At 43.7% G+C, this 17,704-nt stretch overlaps 1 protein-coding gene across 2 annotated transcripts in view; it reads right to left on the bottom strand.

Moving 5' to 3' along the window:
* Positions 1 to 17,415, bottom strand: part of LOC129331276 (receptor-type tyrosine-protein phosphatase V-like) — a 72,543-nt gene extending 55,128 nt beyond the window's left edge. For both annotated transcript variants that reach the window (XM_054981728.1, XM_054981729.1), the window contains exons 1-8: positions 17,295 to 17,415; positions 14,220 to 14,280; positions 10,034 to 10,300; positions 6,145 to 6,414; positions 5,224 to 5,493; positions 3,159 to 3,431; positions 2,377 to 2,643; positions 789 to 1,064 (exon numbers count right to left, since the gene is read on the bottom strand). In XM_054981728.1, the coding sequence (XP_054837703.1) occupies positions 789 to 1,064; positions 2,377 to 2,643; positions 3,159 to 3,431; positions 5,224 to 5,493; positions 6,145 to 6,414; positions 10,034 to 10,300; positions 14,220 to 14,280; positions 17,295 to 17,363 (1,753 nt within the window). In that variant the 5' untranslated portion in view covers positions 17,364 to 17,415. The remainder of the gene's footprint in view (positions 1 to 788; positions 1,065 to 2,376; positions 2,644 to 3,158; positions 3,432 to 5,223; positions 5,494 to 6,144; positions 6,415 to 10,033; positions 10,301 to 14,219; positions 14,281 to 17,294) is intronic.
* Positions 17,416 to 17,704: the final 289 nt, after the last annotated feature.

The following is a 17,704-nucleotide window of genomic DNA, read 5'->3' as shown; positions in this document are numbered from 1 at the left end:
GAGATGCTAGGAAATAAAGAAGGGTGCTATTTATCATCTACTGGCAGTTATTTAACACGTTCAAGACACCTAATAAGCTGGAATAATGTTAACAGGTCATGGCAACAGCAGGTCTGTATGCTTCCCCTGAATAATTCCCATCAGCTTCCAAGGTGACATCGCTTATTTTCTCTCCCACGCTCTGCTGTACCCAGCCATGTAATGGCCCAAATTGGTTGTATCTTGGGCAGTCTCACTCGTGATCTGCTGTGTTCATGGTGGTGAGCCTCAGCATACGTAAGAGCAGGGAATAAAAGCATTAAAAGGACTTGCTTCTACATTACTAATGCATGAAAAACTGTGGCAAAATCATTCTTTTCCAGAAGGGGCCACAAGTGGTGAACCGGTGAAAGACATTCAGGTTCCAGGTGCTGATTCTGTGCCTGTGAGTATTGTAGGATCTGGCAACACACCCAAATTGCAATCCTAAAGGTGAGCACAACCTCCTCCTGTATCAGCTGGATTTTGAACTTTCAAACCCAACCCCTCCTGCAGCCAAAGTCGAATTTGTCCTTTGTAACATTCCCAGTCACTATTTCCTTGTCTACACCTCTCTTCCATTATCCCCCATTTTCACAAATGGCTCTTGTGCATGTCCACAGCAAACTTTTCACTTGTTTCATGGTGTGTGTTGTTCCGATAGTGACTCTATTCTGTTTATGGGAATGAGGAGACTCTCAAAAGGCAATTCAGGGGCAAAACTTGCCCTAGGAGCGCTCTAGACCTTCTCCTGAGAGCAGTATACTTACATGTCCAGGCACTGGCAGTTTGAACAAGAGATCGGAATGGGCCAGCCACTCCTACCATCTGCAGGGTGTACTGACGTCCAGGGATCAGCCCTTCAAAGACAAGCCTTGTTGCATCCTTTTCTACGGTAACATTTTGGATCTCCAGCTGGGATTCGGTTTCCAAGAGGGTTCCTCCGTAATGGCTTTTGTCCCCAGGAGGGTTCTGCCAAGAGGCATGTAGTGACCTTGTGCTGTGACCTTTGTTGATGAGGCTCAGGTGGTCTGGAGGCAAAGGATCTGAAAGGAGATGGTTAGAGCCTGCTTTAGGCATTGCTTTCTGCTCTTGACCAAATAATAAAACCTTCCAGAAAGCCAAAAATGGATTGCAGCTGTCTTAACTCTAAAAAGTATCTCCTTGCTAATGTCAAACTTTGGCAAGGCCTACTTCTCTCTCTGACATGCATGTACCAAAGCTCCATTCCATGAGCAGCAACAGCAATCCGTTCCTTTTCGTTGTCTATTGGAACTAAAGTCCTCTTCTTCACCTCCCTTGTCCTGAAATCCTGATGATGTTCAACTATTTCTCAGCCACTCTTGTCTTGTTTTAGCCACATTTGAGTTCTTTCTTACTATTTCCTTCCTATTGTCATACTTTGATTCCTTGCATTGCTGCTGCATTATATTCTCTTTCTTTTCTCTGTGCTTTGCTATGCTTGAGTAGCATGTGCATCAAGTATTATTAGGAAAAGAAAGTGCTTTCATTTACACAAACAGAACTACTGGCCTGGTCAGCCCAGGCACAGGAGAGGCAATTCAGGGTTGTCATGCCCATCTTGGCAACCAGCAGAAAGCCAGGGTGGACACAGGTGTGGCCATTGGCAAAAGCATGATGTCACTTTCAAGGAACTGCCAGAAATGATGCCATGCCTGTCTAGGAATCACTGCAAACTCTATAGTAATACCACAGAGTCCTCAGAGATTCCTAGAGAGGACTGACATAACTTCTGGGTTTCCCTGGAAGTGACATCATGCCATAGGCCCAGTGACCATTTTTATTTTATTTTTCTCCCATCTCCTCTCAGAGTGGCAGCAGGAAACTGGAACTTGGGGCAAGGAATCCACTACTCCCATTGGGAAACTGGCAGCCCTAGGGCCAGGTAACCTGTACAGGGGCACAGTCCATAGCCATGAAATGTTCCATTTATATCATTCCACAAAATAAAATACATTTTTTTCTTTCACAGACCATGGGGGGTGATAATGGTGGTGGGGATCTACATTACTACAAGTTATTATGCTTGATTGTGTAATGGTAGGATTTGCCTTGAAGGAGACAATTCAAAGACAGGCAGTATAACTTAAATTCAATAGTGCTCAGACTGGTCTTTTGTTTCCAGCTCATGCACAGCCGTATTCTATACAAGTCAGAAGAGCAAACCTCTGCTTTGATGGCCAGTCAAAAGTCCCCAGCAGCTTCATGCAGCCAGTGTGACCAACTTTCAAAGCCTACCAGAAAGTGCAGAATCACCGGTGCTTTCCTCAGCAATCACTAGCTTTTTCGAGTGTGAAAGCATTCATGACCCTCTGTTGTGCTTTCTTTGATACTTACATGTCCAGTTCACAAGGCGAAGGGGCATGGAGATGTAGGGTCCAGCAATAGCACTAATCACCCAAGCATAGTGAGTGCCTGGGCTTAACTGCTCATAACGTAGGGTGGACTGGCCCTTAGGCAATGAGTTGTTTTGCACCAGCATGGGTGGTTCTGTAGTGTACAGTGCTGCCACATAGCCAGTCCCAACCACCTCTTGCCACTGAGCATTTAGCATGTGAGCATTGCCCTGGCTAGACAAGCTGCCACCTGGCGGAGCGATGGGATCTGGAAAGTGGAAAGAGAAATATAACATCATGTACAGAGCTTCTCACAGTAAGATTAGAGTTGATCCCACATGGGAAGTGCTTCTTTTGAAAAGCCCTTTCCACAAAGCTGTTAGCAGTGTTTTACAGCAGCATTCAGAGTGTCGGGTATGCATAATTGTCAGAATGCTCCCCTGCTCAGGCCCATTCGTCACACTAAGGTTATGTGCCATCCAATTCCAACAGCATAATGGAATGCCAGGGATTTATGTTGTTCGAAAATCTCTCAGACTCTATAACAAAGAGGGGAGTCTCTGGACTTCTACATAATTGGGATGAAGGAACCTCTACCATAGGAGGAAAGCAAAGCAACTATTTTAACCTTAAAAGAGCAGTCCTCCTTCCACAGAGCCCGCATAGGCAGCACCCAACCAGCATATCCTTCTTTCAAATGTAATTCAAACGCCTTCCTTCCCCAACATGTTGCCACTTTCAGTAGCAGTCAAGCCTTCCTGCCCACGTTGAGTCCCAGCTTACATGTCCAGGCAGAGACGCTTTGAGAGGGTGCTCTATGGGGCCCAGCAACAGCAGTCACCCAAGCAGTGTAGTGAGTCCCGGAGCTCAGGCTGTGGAAGATGACATGTGTGCGGTCTGCTCCCACAGTCACATTTCGGAGAGCTGTGTTGCTCTTTCCCTCCTGCAGAGTCACCAGATAGAATTCTCTTTCTCCAGCTGAGGATTCCCATGCTGCCCTCAAGGTGTTGTTTCTGCCATAGTTGACCAAGCTTACATTGGTTGGGCTCAGAGGGTCTGGGGAAAGTAGCAATCATAATGAATGCCCAGGACATAACAGACTAAGGGCCAAACTACAAGTGACGAATGACACAGGTTGGACACTTGTCTGCTTCCCTCAAGCTTTGATGGGAAATGTAGGCAGCTTGGCGGAATGTTGGACAAGTGACAGTTGAAAGTCCATTGGACAGCAGTCAGAGAGCCAAGCTGCAAGACTAGGACGCCTACATTTCCTCATCAAAACTTGAGAAAAGCTGACAAGTGTCCAACCTGTGTCATTTGTCACTTGTAGCTTGGCCCTAAGTCTATAGGGAAGGATACTTATTGCATGCATAGAATTGAGTTACTTTTTTGTTATAGATATATTAGAAACAAAGATACTCCTCTCTCTCACATGCGCGCTCACACTCACACACACCTTTACCTGCACTCAAGAAAATTTCAGGCTCCTCAGCCTTATCTCTGAGGAGAGTGGCAGGGTCTAACTAGCATTTCTATGAGTGTGTGTGTGTGGGGGGGGGGGGGGTCTCATCCAATCACTAGGATGACCACAACATGTTCTTCCACACACACATCTCAATATCCAAAAAATTAATCCACTGCATCTGCTTTGCATTGCTTAGGTGAGTAGGAGAATATTCAGTGCCCACAGCCAAAAACAAATATGGTGGGTATCTCTTACCAAAAAATCTTTGATAAAAGGGAAAGCCAAACTTCAAAGAAAGGGAGGGAAATAATAATTTTACCTAATACAGGGTAAGATACAAGGTTTCTTCTTCTTCGTTGTCTTCTTTTTTGCAATTAGCTTAGTTCCCCCTAATGAAAGCTAATCAATTTATCTACAGGAATATCTTTTTAGGGATGTTCAATGGGATCTGAAGGAGCTTTCTGCTTGAGGAAAAGGCCCATCAATTGCAGAAGATCATTTGAATGACAGAAAGTAAGACTTCCTGTCCTTTTTGATCTTCACAGCCTTAATGACCCTCTTGCATAAAACAAAAGACCTCTGGTTTAGCCTTACAAAAAGAGAACCAGGGAAGCTCTTTTACAAAGGGAAATGCAGGATTATCAGTGCAATCCCCTGCAGAGTTACTCCAGTCTCAGCCCATAGACTTAAAGTGGAGTAAATCTGCATAGAATTGCACTATAGAACAACACTGCCTCTAAGGATTGAACTACACATTTTGTCAAGATGGGTGGCCGTGTTAATCTGTATGTAGTAGTAGAAAAGATCAAGAATCTAGTAGCACCTATAAGACTAACAAAAATTGTGGTCATACCCTACCACCGGTTATCTGAATAAGTGAGCTGTGGCTCACAAAAGCTCATACCCTACCACAAATTTTGTTACACATGAAATCCATGATCAGACTTCCCAATATATTTTTGATCCTTGAAAAGCAGCAGTGTGAGGTATGCCCCCCCCCCGCCCCCCATTTGAATTGGTGCTGTAGCATGGGGAAAGGAAACGATCAATTCCTAAACCATTTTTAAAATAGAAATTAGAGTTGCTAATCTCTATTAGGAAAACCGCACAGGAATAAACGGTTAAATATCCCATCCCTGTGCCATGGCCTTGATTAAAATTGTGGACTGCCCTCCTCCACAGCTGTTTGAAAGTTATTTTTATCTTCAGCCCTGACACATTCACGCTCAGTGTTTTGATTGCTGGTATTAAAGCTGAGGCATGGAAAACTCCTGGATCCTTCGGAGCTATCTGTTTGGCTGAAGTTCGCTTGCCACCAAGTTCATAGACACCTAATTCCAGTCTAACACCTGCCTTGTTTTCATAGTGCCGTCCCATACTCACATGTATAAGCAGTGACATTGGGGCCCTCAGCCTCATAATGCCCAGCTGACGCAATGACCTTCAGGCAGTAGGGAGTACCGGGTTGCAGGTGCTGGAAAGTGTAGCTGGCCACACCCTTCCTGGTTGTCACAGTGATGCTTTCAGCAGGAATGTGGAGGTTTTGAAGGGTGAAACGCAGCCACTCTGCTCCCTCTGTGTTGGCCCATGAGGCAGTCAGGCTGGAGTTGGAGCGCCTGCTCTGTAAAGCCAGTGCCGTAGGGGCAACAGGGGCTGTAGGGGCAAATCACAGCCAAAAGAAGTCAGCACTCATTGCGTGACTCCACCAACCCAAACAGAAACAAGTGGCCAACCCAGCTCTGGCCTTAAACGTGGACATTCTAGCAGCTTTGAAATTAAGTCAATCCATGGAAGCTACTAGACCATTTTAGTAGCCTGCCTGCAAGCACTATGCCAGTCACTTGTGATACATCAGTAGCTGAGAATAAAAACTAACTCTCTCCATTTACAAACACTTGCCTGTATATTTGCCTGAGATAACCATTTGAGTAAATATTTACAATCTAACTCACGGGTGCCATAGATGTTATGAGTTAATCTAGCTTGAATGATCAGCTCTTTTATATTTCCTTCCTTTCTCTCCTCCTCAAGCATGTGAATAGAGATAATGGGACCCATACCAGAGATGATGGGTCCCAGACCAGTGGATAGTGTCAGATTAGAACCTAGGAGATCCAGGTTCAAGTCTGTCTCCTCTGTGGCCATCAGCATCTCTCAACCTAATCTACCTCACAGGGTTCTTGTGATAAAAGGATTAAAAAAGTGCTAGATAGGTAAAGAAATTGATCCCTAGAGACATCACCATCCCTGCAGAGTTGGTTTTTCCCGCCAAGCCCTCCCGGTTAGAATATCAACTTCCCCTACCTGTCCACTGCTGCGTACTGGTGCTTGCCGCAGAATGACCTGCCAGCGTAGTGATGCGCAGGGCATACTTGCTGCCAGCAAGAAGCCTCTCAAACTGGAAAGTTGTGGCCCCTTTTGGAAGGGTCACATTCCTGACAGGTATCTGTGATTCCATGTGGTAGAGAACCAGCCGGTAGCCATCTTTCCCACCAGGGGCTTCGCTCCAGGAGGCCAGTAGCACTGAAGGGTTGCTCTGAGTGCTCAGAATCACATCCTTTGCAGGTGAAGGAACTAAAACAAGATGTGGGTTCAAAGACTGGACTTGCCATTGAGGAAGAGTATCTGGGCTAGCATCAGACCTACATATTACATATTCTTTATCAGATCCCCACCTGTGTTTGAACCCTACACCACATCCTGCCCAGATTCACAAAAGGTTTTTTGTTTGTAATAGTCCATTGAAGTTAATGGGCTTAGATGGGTGTGACTCTGTTTAAGACTTCATTGTTAAACTCTCACAATCCTTTCAAATCTCATATAGGGCAATGTGTTTGCAAGCATCATGCATTCCACAAAGGAGACAGTATATTAATACCGGTAGCAGGCATGCTGTGTTGTCGTTGCGTTTCAACCACAGTTTAGTGATTTATTACATGAAATGTGATTCAGACTGCCCCTTGCTACAGCTTGACACTGAAAGTCAGGAGAACGAGTCTCTCACACACCTCTTCTGGAGCACTGCTGTGCTAAAAATAGATATTATGGGGGAAATGTGGGGTGCATTTTTACTGATGAGCATATACAACCATTTGGTATTTAAATGATTTATCATAAGCCTGAAAAGAGCTTCATAAAGTTGTACAGCTTATCTGAAACAGAGTCACCCATATCAACGATCTAACAGAAAACCTTGAGCTATTTCTGCAGATAGTGGTTCCGTCAGTTATAAGGAATTCTGGGAAAGTCAAAGAACCTCTTGCAATACGAACATTAGAAATACTTCCTCTAATAGCTAAAATATATGCTATTTTAAACTCAAGGAATGATCAGCTCACATTGAAATACCAAGCAAACTGGAACAGAGACAGTAATACAATCTTATCTGATGCTCAGTGGTCTTCCATCTGGTCAGGAAACTGCTTGCAGTCTAAAGCAGTGAGCATCAGAATGACATCCTTTAAAATAATGGCGAGGTGGTACCTGTCTCCCACTCTTCTCCACCACATCAATCATGAAACGAAACCACTATGCTGGAAACAGTGTGGACAAAATGGAGACTATATTCATCTATGGTGGTCTTGCCCTAAAATTCAGTTGTTCAGGGATCGAATCATACAAAAACTTAAAACAATAACAAACTATGCAATTCCCAAGTGCCCTGAAGTAATCCTGCTAGGACTCTGGGAGGACCGGACGGTCCCATCTATTAGGAAAAATCTGATATTTTTATTGATTGCTGCGGCAAAATTGCTTTTAGCCTCAACCTGGAGACAGGAAAAAACTCCAAGTGTATCACAATGGCTCAGAAAACTATGGGACATTTTCATAATGGAAAAAATAGCGGATCACCTTAAAGGCATAGATAATCCACAATATCAATCGTGCTTTCTTGTACAATGGCTACCCTTTTTAACCTATTGTCATAATACCAGTTACCTAACGTAGATTTACATACACTTAGCTTCTTTGCTATAATGTGACTTCTTATACTCAGTGTATTGTTTTCAATGTTAATATTGGCGGTTTGTTAAAACATCAAGGTTTTCATCTCTTCCACGTATTGCCCATTATGCTGTTGTTTAATTTGGTTATTTGTAGTTTTGGAAAAAGTTATATAAAAATGCAAAATAAAAAGTTTTTTTTAAAAAAAAGAAATACTTCCAAGTTGATATTATGGTAGATACCAAGCAGAATCTGATGCTCTGACTGCTCATACAAGCACATCCATCTTGGATGAAAGTCACAGGAAGAGAAATTCCTTCTTGCAACATTGCCTGAAGCATAAAATTTAATACATGTTTATTACTTGCACTAAAAAAATAATGAGAAAAACAGGCAGTAGGAAAGCAAGAAGTAGTCTAAGCTGATCTAAGCAAATTTAGTTAGAAATAAATTCCATTTCAATTAATGAGATTGACTTCCAAGTTATAAAAAAAATTAGGACTGAGATGTTAATGGAAACAATCTTGCATGCATGAATACAACACGTTCCTTTAGCTATCCGATTCAGATGTTTCTGGAATAAATCAACTAAGTTAAGAATGGCTGAGAATCATCATAGGGGAAAAAAAACCCAGAAAAGCACATGGAAAAGGTGACTGATTCAAAAAGTGTAGTATTGCCCAGAAGATGGGCCAGACTCCCATTTTATCACCCCTTAAAGGCCTAGAGAATGGTACATTAATGGTAAGTACTGCAAGCAAACAGGGGGGAGGAATATATTATATCTAGCTCGTGGACACTGATCCAGCTAGAACAACTCACTCTGGAACAATTAACATAAAATCCCCTTCCATCCAAAATGCAAACCATGGATAAGACAGTTTTCAGTTTTACTCTCTGGGTGATCATGCATTTTCATAACATCTGAAGCATGAACATTCCCCCTCCCCCCGCAAGAGCCAAAATAGATCAAGTCTCGGCAAAGACCATACATTTTCAGGTCATAGGAACAACATTAGTGACAGAGAGTATTAGCTGAAAGCAGAAAGATTGTTCCACTGTCACCTCTTTTTAACCGCAGCTAGTTTTGACAATATAATGATCACTTTGATCTCTGTTCCTTCAGTCATGTGTGCCCCCACCATAAAGTTTCCACTTGGCATTGTCCCCAGACTAACAAAGATCTTCCTTCCTTCCTGCCCCACCAAGTGCCTCTCATTCCAGAAGTCCAAAGGAGTTAGCCGTGTTAGTCTGTAGTAGCAAATTAGTAAGGAGACCAGTAGCACCTTTAAGACTAACCAACATTATTGTAGCATAAGCTTTTGAGAATCACAGCTGTCTTCATCAGATTCATCCAACGAAGAGAGCTGTAGTTCTTGAAAGCTTATGCTACAATAGAGTTGGTTAGTCTTAAAGGTGCTACTGGACTCTTTACTATTTCATTTCAGAAAGGTAGAGTAAGGAGTATGTACTGCCTGCATGCCATCATGCATATGTGGAAGGTTTCTACTTAATAATGTGCTGTGCTGAGACCACAGAGTGTGAATGAATGACAAATAGGGGAGGTGGTAACCATGGCCATTTCCTCGTCCTTAAATGGATGGCCCACTCACCAAATGCTGGCAGCTTTTCTCTTTCACTCCATATATCTCCGATATCAAAGCGGTAGCTTGCTGGCCGCTTCTACATGTTTCAATATTCTTGGGTTTTCCCTGTCCCAAAGCCACATCTTCTTGATCCGCTTTGAGAACTCACCTTGCACACACATAGTCCCCATGCATATTTTGTGGGTGTTTGTCACGAACAAAAGGTCCCAGAACAGAAAACATGTTCTTTATCTGCACCTCGTCCCAAATGATGTTGGCGCATTCCCGCCCAACTTTCCTTTTTCTTTTTGAGTGTACGCGGGATTGGGCTATACTCTTGTCCTGTCATTCAGCTTCTGTAGAACCTGCACAAGCATAGTACTCCATTCTCTACCACTGATTTCCCACTCAAAAGTTTTAAAGGCAACACTACTTAATAAATATGTGAACAGTAGATTAGCACTATTGCGTGATTCCATATTTAAAATAAAATCAGAAATGGCATTCTGTTCTCAATGTTGTTCCTAGACTGATATTTCGATTGCTGAGTGATCTAATGTAGCAATAACTGTTTAAATTTTTTTTTTAAAGGGGGAATTATACGATCGAGCAACCCTAAATTCAGAATGATGAGAATAGCTGTCTCTTTTTCTCCAGCTTACCCGTTTGCCCAGTTACTCTCCAACTGGAATTCTGTGCACAAGTCAGCAGAGCAATGACTTCAATGCTGTATTCCATCCCGGGGAGCAAGCCATGGAAGTTGAAGCTGGTAGCATTGAATGTAGCCAACCCATTCTGCAGTACAGTGTTGTTCTCTGAGGCATAGAGTGCCAACGAGAAGCCTTGGACATCTTTCAAAAGTGTGTTCCAGGTCAGGAAAAGGGAGTCAGAGTGGCCACGGTTGCTCACGCTGACATTCAGGAGATGTCCTGCAGAAAGATGGAACAGTCATTGTACAATAAAGAATATACTACTTTGGATTTTTCTTGATTTCACCTTGGACCTTTTTTAGGATATTACTTAAACATTAGCAATGATGTGTCCTGTTTAATTGCAAAGACTGTTTCTTCCCTGTGTTACTTTTGTCCCAGATGTTTATTTGTGATAATTACTAATGTATTCTAGGCAGCCTGTGATGAATTCACCAATCTGGGAATTCTGCATATTTTAATTAGGGATTGTTCAAACATGTATGCAGGTTAATTAACGCTGATAGAAAGCTCAAAGAAATTCCGGCTCTGTTGCAATCCCACTATGACTTCCTGAGTTAACAGAATTTGGTTTCACCTGGCAGATGTGTAGATAGGAAGATTTATTTTTGGTCGATGCTTTTTTGAGGCCTTTCAGGATAAACTTTCCCCTTCTGCAATAAATGGACGTTTGTTTCCCATTTCTTGCACACACTTTGCAGAGCTACCTCAACAGTAGCACTTTTGTTCAGGGAACATCACATTTCCCCAAGTACTCAAAGCGCAACATTTTGTATCTGGATGTGATGAATATGCTTATTCTGCATATTGTTTTTATAGCAATTTTGACTGAAAAAACAACAATCTGGATTGCAAAGTCTGCACTAGCAGGCAGTTATGTTTTCCAGATGGAAAATGTAGTTTGAAAAACTTAACACCCTTACCAGGCTTTGCCAATACATCTGGCCATTTGAGCAATCCTGCAAACTGGATTCACACTTCCATTTCTATCTTTCTTTGTGCATACCTAGCGCACATAATCTTCAATTAATCTCCAGTTTTCTGAGGATAAGCTCTACCACATTTTTCTGCTACTCACAGCCTTACAGGAAACTGTATGTTTTAAATAATACCGGCAGAGTTCTGATGAATTGCTGGCTCTTATATTTTCAAAAGGAGTCAGGGGGGGGGGGGAGGGGGGATGTTTTGCTTTTTCATTCCAGGAAAGCCTCTAGCAGATCCTGAAATCCATCTTGTACCGATCACCATGTGGTCTGCAACACCACCTGGCCTATATTTTAAGAAAGCTACAAATTACAGACTGGGGGGAGTTTCCATCATCCCCCCTCCCCAAAATTTTATCTTAATGAAGAGGTCTGGGAAACTCAAAAGTGTGTGTTTACTATTTTGTGTTCTTTCAGATTGTCCTAATTTTTAAAAAGCATGCCGTAACTTAAATATTAACTCTATTCAAGTGCTGAACTAAACATTATTCAAAGGCTATTTTTGTTTTATTAGCCCAAATTTGCCTTCTGCTTTTCAAAATTAATCTGACGATTGCTTTATATTTCTTTGTTTTGTCAAAGTGGTTGAGAATTGTTCCCTAGCCCTTGGGAAGCACCATTTGCTTGAAAGCACCTACACGAGGAAGATGAGCAGCAATTTCAGCTAACCAAAAAGGGCTAAAACAGCTCTGCCCCTATTTCAGAGGGGCCCCTTTCCACCTGAAAATACCAGGTAGTGGCAGCTCAACAGTTTCATTCCATTATAAAATCTGATCAGGCTAATCTTATTCTTGCATGCTAAAACTCACCTCAGAGAGGTTCTGTGGTTGACAATCATGTGGATTACCCATGCAGTCTCTGTGCAAACAGCCTGCAAAAATACCATATCTACCCAAGATGGTACTTTAATTTGCTGTTATTATTGCTGTGTGGAAAGTGATTGTGCAACTTTCATAGGCATGTATAGCAGTGGGCTTCACCTGGAGGGTTGGAACCTTCAAGTGAGCCCCTCCAGAACTGCCATCTTTTTGTGTCTTTTGAAAGGACCTGCTACTAGTATGCATGAATAGAGAGCTGGGAAACCACACTCTAGTTGAGTCTGCATGGGTCAATTTTGCCAGTTCAGTTCCCATAATGCAGCGTTTTTTTCCTTACCATCTGCACCAGATTTGCTGCCATGAGTAGTGACTCCAGCCACTATGCAGCTTTTTCCTGGCTTTCCTTGGAGCACTTACACGACGACTTTTTTTAAAAATCTGCTTTGCAGTTTGCTGTCCCCTCATGCACACTCTTTATTCCGTTTTTGGGTGTTCCATCCTTTTCTCCCCTCTCCCGTCCCCTGCCATCCCACTTCATTGTGACTGGCTACTCTTGTCTATCCAGCCACTTCCTCTTCTCATTTCTATCTTCCCTCCCATCCTCTCTTTCCTCTTTTTTTAAAAAAAAGGTCATGTCCAATGCAGGATCAATGAATTGCTGGTTTGAAAGCATGGAGGGGGAAGTTTCCTTTTCATTCTTTTTGCAGAGAGATGGTGCAACTGAAATTAATCAACCATCAATTTCATCTCCTAGTTAAGAATAGGCTTCTGGCTTTCTCTGCATGCATGCTGAAAGGAACGGTATGATGGTGAGACAAGGTCACTCACTGGTGAAAAGGGGTCCTCCTTGGCTTGTTTTTCACTAAGATATACCTCCTGATACTCAGCTTGTGCTTTCCATCCCTAGCTTGGTCCACTATCTATGGTCCTGGCTTTGATAATAAAAAGCTAATAATTCAGACTCTGTCTTCTTGTCATGGGGCTTTGATGTCACAAGACTTCCTGTCACATGCTTGCAGCTCTGTGGGCCCATGCTTAGTGTGTTCCAGGTATGGAAATGTAGAACACCATTGATATATAAAATATATAAGGTCCATTTGGTTAGACTAGAACCAAGGAGACCTAGGTTCAAGTCTCCACTCAGCCATTAAGCTCACTGGGTGACCTTGGGCCAGTTACTTGCTTTCAGACTAACTTACTTCATAGGACTGCTATTAGGATAAAATGGGTAGGACTAGGTATACTACCTTGAGCTCCTTGGAGAAGGATGAGAGTAAAATGCAAATTACGTGTTATGAGAGACCAACAACACATATCTCCATCATTCTGTGAACTTTTCAAATTTAAAATTCTTTTCAAATTTAAAATTCTCTCCCACATTGTACAATGTTGTCATGATCTGGCTGTGCCAGGAAGGCCTAGCAAGACCTCAGAAGCCTGTTAGCAGTGGGAGTAAGCCTGTCTACACCAGGAGTCCCTGGGCTGTTTTGGTGCCCTTTTTGGCCAATCAGAACACAGGGGGCTGGTGCTATATAAGTCTGGGAGGGGAAAAGCCTGGGTTCTTTCTCCCAAGGAGCAGGCCAGAGGAGGTTTCTGCTAGGGAGAGAGGCCCTCATCCAGGTAGGGTGAGAAGACAGGCCTGGCAGACAGAGGGACAGTGAGTTCAGTCGCGCTAGGGCCTTTTGTTTATTTTGCTTTCACCCATCTATTGTTGCTAAAGCACCTTGCTTCTTGCTTGTTTGATATTAACTGACCTCCTTGTAAATAAACCCTTCTGTTTGTTGTTACTCTGCTGGGTCCTCACGCCTGTTTATTGGCCAAGCTACGAAGGTCAGAATGGTTAGGAGGGTACTCTGGGCCTTCCCAAGGGACTCTAAATCCCAGAGTGGTGGCAGCATAAGGTGGCTCACCTCACCTGAGGCATGACAAATGTGTACACAGAAGTGCATTACTAGCCTTTTTTTTTTTTAAATTGAAGTGCAGGATGCACTTCCCAGCAATGCAAGTACCATCTTGTGAACCTTCCGTTTAAGGAATTTTTTTTTTTTTACTTAATGCAGCCATATCCAACTCTTCCCCTATTCTCCATGGAAACCAGGTGAGAAGGGTGTTCCCAGCGGATTTGTGCCGGGTAAGAGAAAGCTTCTGTCTACAGTGAAGTCTGCCCCCCTTGCTTTGGGGAAGAACCCTTCCACTTCCACTTCTTATTGACATCCTCAGGTCTCCTCCTCTCTCTTTCAAAGGTTGCTCCCAGGACTGACAGCTGGCTCCAAAAATGTCTACACCCATTTTCTCTCCAGCTGGAAACTTCCAGAAGGAGAAAAGAAGAACACTCACCTTTCTCATCAGACCCTCCTTCTATATTTCTTTGCCAGTTTGTTTGGTTGCATCTGTCATCCTGTGAGGTTGGGATGAAAAAAGACTCTCAGTGGAGTTTGGATCAAGGTGAGCACCAGAAAACAATACAATGCAAAGAGGAAGAAGCAGCACCTCTACCCATCTCTGTCCCCCTGATGTGGCCCACTGGTACAGAAAGTCTATGGATCAAAGGTACTCAAGACTTGCCCACTTTATTGCTTTCTGTAGGGCTGATTTAGCATTGTAATATTAAACCAATTTTGGACTCTTTTGCCTCTAGTAGTCCTTCTAATTGCTAGTCTGCATCTTGAATTAACAGGGGGAAAGGTGTGGATCAAGGGGAAAGGAAAACGAGTGAAAAATGTGTCTCTTGTGCTGGGTTAAGTGCTGAGAGCTGCCCTAGCAATCAGGCCCAGCCCCCTGTTCAAGGGCCGGCATTTTTTTTCTTTTGCAACAATAGCCAGTTCCTTCCTCATCAGGCCATTGTAGCAAGGGGCTGGGTGTAGTGCAGCTGTAAGAGGCTCACTGACCCCACCTGTTGGGAATGTGGTCAGGAAAGGTTGGTGCCTGAAAGAAACACTTGGGGCCAAAGTAGATGTTATGTGCCTCTGATTTTTATTAACCAAAAGCACTTTTGAGAGTTTGTAAGTTTAAGCAAAAGAACAGTGGGAAGAGGGATTGTGTACCTCCTTCCCCTCCAAGTGTTTTTCCGCCCACTCCAAGAGACATGATACCTGCAGGCAGAAAAGGACCAAGGGGAGGAGGAGGAGGATTCTGAGTGAGTGGAGAAAAGGCCCAGAGGGGAAAGAATTAAGCTGCCTGTTACCTTCTCCTTTTTAATCTTTTTAATATTTGTACATATGTTTACATGCTAGTGTGTTTCATGTGTTTTATTTGTATGGATTGTAATGGCCGTTGGCCACAAACAATAAACTTACCTTACCTTACCTATCTTACCCTCTCCTCCTACCCATTCCTTAAACCTACATCCTCCTCTTGGGTATAAGCTGCACTGATTGTGTGTAACATCTACTTCATCTTTCAGTTCAGCCATGAAAAGATCCCTGCCCCCTCCCCCTGCCTTATACAGATAGAAGGGCTGAGGGCTGGTAGCATTATTATGGTTGCCTGGCAGCTACCAAAATGGCTATTGAGGGCAATAATTTCTTAAAGGTACAGGCACTGCTTTTGCATATGTGCATTTTCACACAGCCTTATGGGAAGCACAGTTCCCCCTGGTATAATTTAAATAAATAAATAAATGTCTGACCCAACCAACCATGATCTGAGGTAGAATCATCTCAACCACCGTTTGGGTGCAAGGCAAAGAAATGAAACTCTACCACCACCACCACAACAAAAAGCTCTACCATCACAACAGCTGCTTGAGACAGATGATGGACAGCCAAACAGAATGGACTTTCAGCTCATGGGTGATCACAGTTGTCAAACGTGGTATGTTTACCTATTGAACATGTTTACCATGTTGTTTGCAGCATCCCTGCACACTAAGCTGCTGCTCAAGGCAGTTTCATTGCCTGGTTGAAAGGCTGGCAACTCTGCCAGCCAGGGCATTCCAGGTAAGAGAGGAGCAGAGGTGGCTCGCCATTGCCTTCCTCTGCATAGCAACTCCAGTCTTCCATGATGGTCTCCAATCCAAGTACTGAACATGGCCATCCCTACTTAGCTCCCAAGTTCTGACAAGCCTAGGCTAAGATGCCCCTGGAAAATTCACAAGCAGACCATATGGTCGCAATAGCAATCCCTGGTTGTTGGCCTGGTTATTATATTGCCTCTCAACATGGGTATTCTCTTATTTATATTATACTAGGTCTAGTAGTGATAGGTGATACCTGTCTCCATGGCCTCATTTAATCAATTCTTAACGCCACCATCACCACTGTGTAATTCCACATAAATTATGCATTTGGGAAAGAAGTACTTTCTTCTGTTGAACAACCTGCCAATCAAATTCACTGTGCCCCCACCCCCCGCCCGCTGCCCAAAGATCAAGTGTGTTGAGAAATGTTCTATAGTCACACTCTTCTTAAGTTACCACTTCCTTCAGGAATAAAGCCACCAAAAATAAAACTAGAATTACAGCTAACGTATACATCTTCAGCATTTCCAAACGTCTGCAAGGATCAGAATGGCGCCTCCCGTGATGCTTGAATGACAGCTTGGAAACCAACACTAGCTTCCCTGAAGGCAATGTAGAACTTCCTTGGGTCCTAGGCCTCACCCTGTCTCCAACCAAGTTCTCATGGCAGGAGGGAAGGGAGGATGGGGCTCAGGACTACCTTGAGGGGAATTTAACCTGTTTGACTGAATTTTCCTGGTTCTTCCGAGGGCCGTTGTACTGATAAAACCAGGCAAAAGACTTGCAAAAGCAGTATTTTGAGGGCCTGAGCCTTGCCGGTAGCAGGTCATTGAGCTACGCTGCGCTTCATTCTGAACAGTGTTCACCCATCCCATACAGAAGAGCACCTGAGGGAAGGCAAGAATCATTGCAGACAGGATCAGAAATGCAGGGCTTGTCATTTATTGATACCTCTAATTCCAGAGAATATTAAACATTTTGATCAAACTCAAGATTCAGACTGGGGACTCAGCATGTTTTTGAGTCAGTTGGACGAAGGCTCTATGAGGCAAAGATGTAAGCAGAGGCTGAGGCATTACTTGTTTGGAGTTAAGTGTAATTACTCAGAGCAAGTTCTCATTATTAATGACAGTCATTTGCAGGTGTTCTATGTGGTTTTGTCCCTTACGGTCCTAAGGAGCCCCTGAGTCCCTGCGAACCATCACACTCCAAGAGGAGAAGTCCTGTCCTGGCACTGTTAACCCATTGCCTCATTGTAAAGCTCTGTGGAGAAACTGGGGGAACAGAGAGGAGCCGACTGCTGTTATGGGTAATGGTGCTAATTCAGTGCAGCTGTGTAGCCAGCAGGCAGGAATGTTGTCATCCCCCAATGGAGCCAGGCTATGCAGGCTGGCTGTGTAACTCAAAGCCAGCATCCACCAAAAGAAAAGGCATGGGAGGAGATCTGGACTTACCTCGACCAGGGTCTGCAGACGTGCCAGCAAAGGTGCCCAAGCCATGGGCAGCAGCAGTAGCAACAGCATTTGGTGCCAGGCAGGCTGAAGAGAAGGCACAACAGAAGTGGAAGAAGAAGAAAGTTAGACCTCTTCAAACAGCAGCAGCCCTCTTCCAGCTGTCCTTACAGCAATTCCAGCGGACTTCCCACATCTGCCTGTGACATCAGGGAAGTGGCATTCAGGATGCCAGCAACACCCAGAGAGATTGCTGGGGATTTCAAGGTGTATGTGTGTGTCCAGCACGTTTGTGAGAGTAGGTGCGTGTGTACGTGTGTGTGTGTGTGTGAGAGAGAGAGTGTCAGTCCTCTGTTGAGGGCAGGCGTCCACTGCTCCCTCTTTAAGAGAAACTGTACATGTGTGGCTCTTTG

Source organism: Eublepharis macularius, chromosome 5, assembly GCF_028583425.1.
Source record: "Eublepharis macularius isolate TG4126 chromosome 5, MPM_Emac_v1.0, whole genome shotgun sequence".
Taxonomy (NCBI): domain Eukaryota; kingdom Metazoa; phylum Chordata; class Lepidosauria; order Squamata; family Eublepharidae; genus Eublepharis; species Eublepharis macularius.
This window is presented reverse-complemented; position numbering and strand designations above follow the sequence as displayed.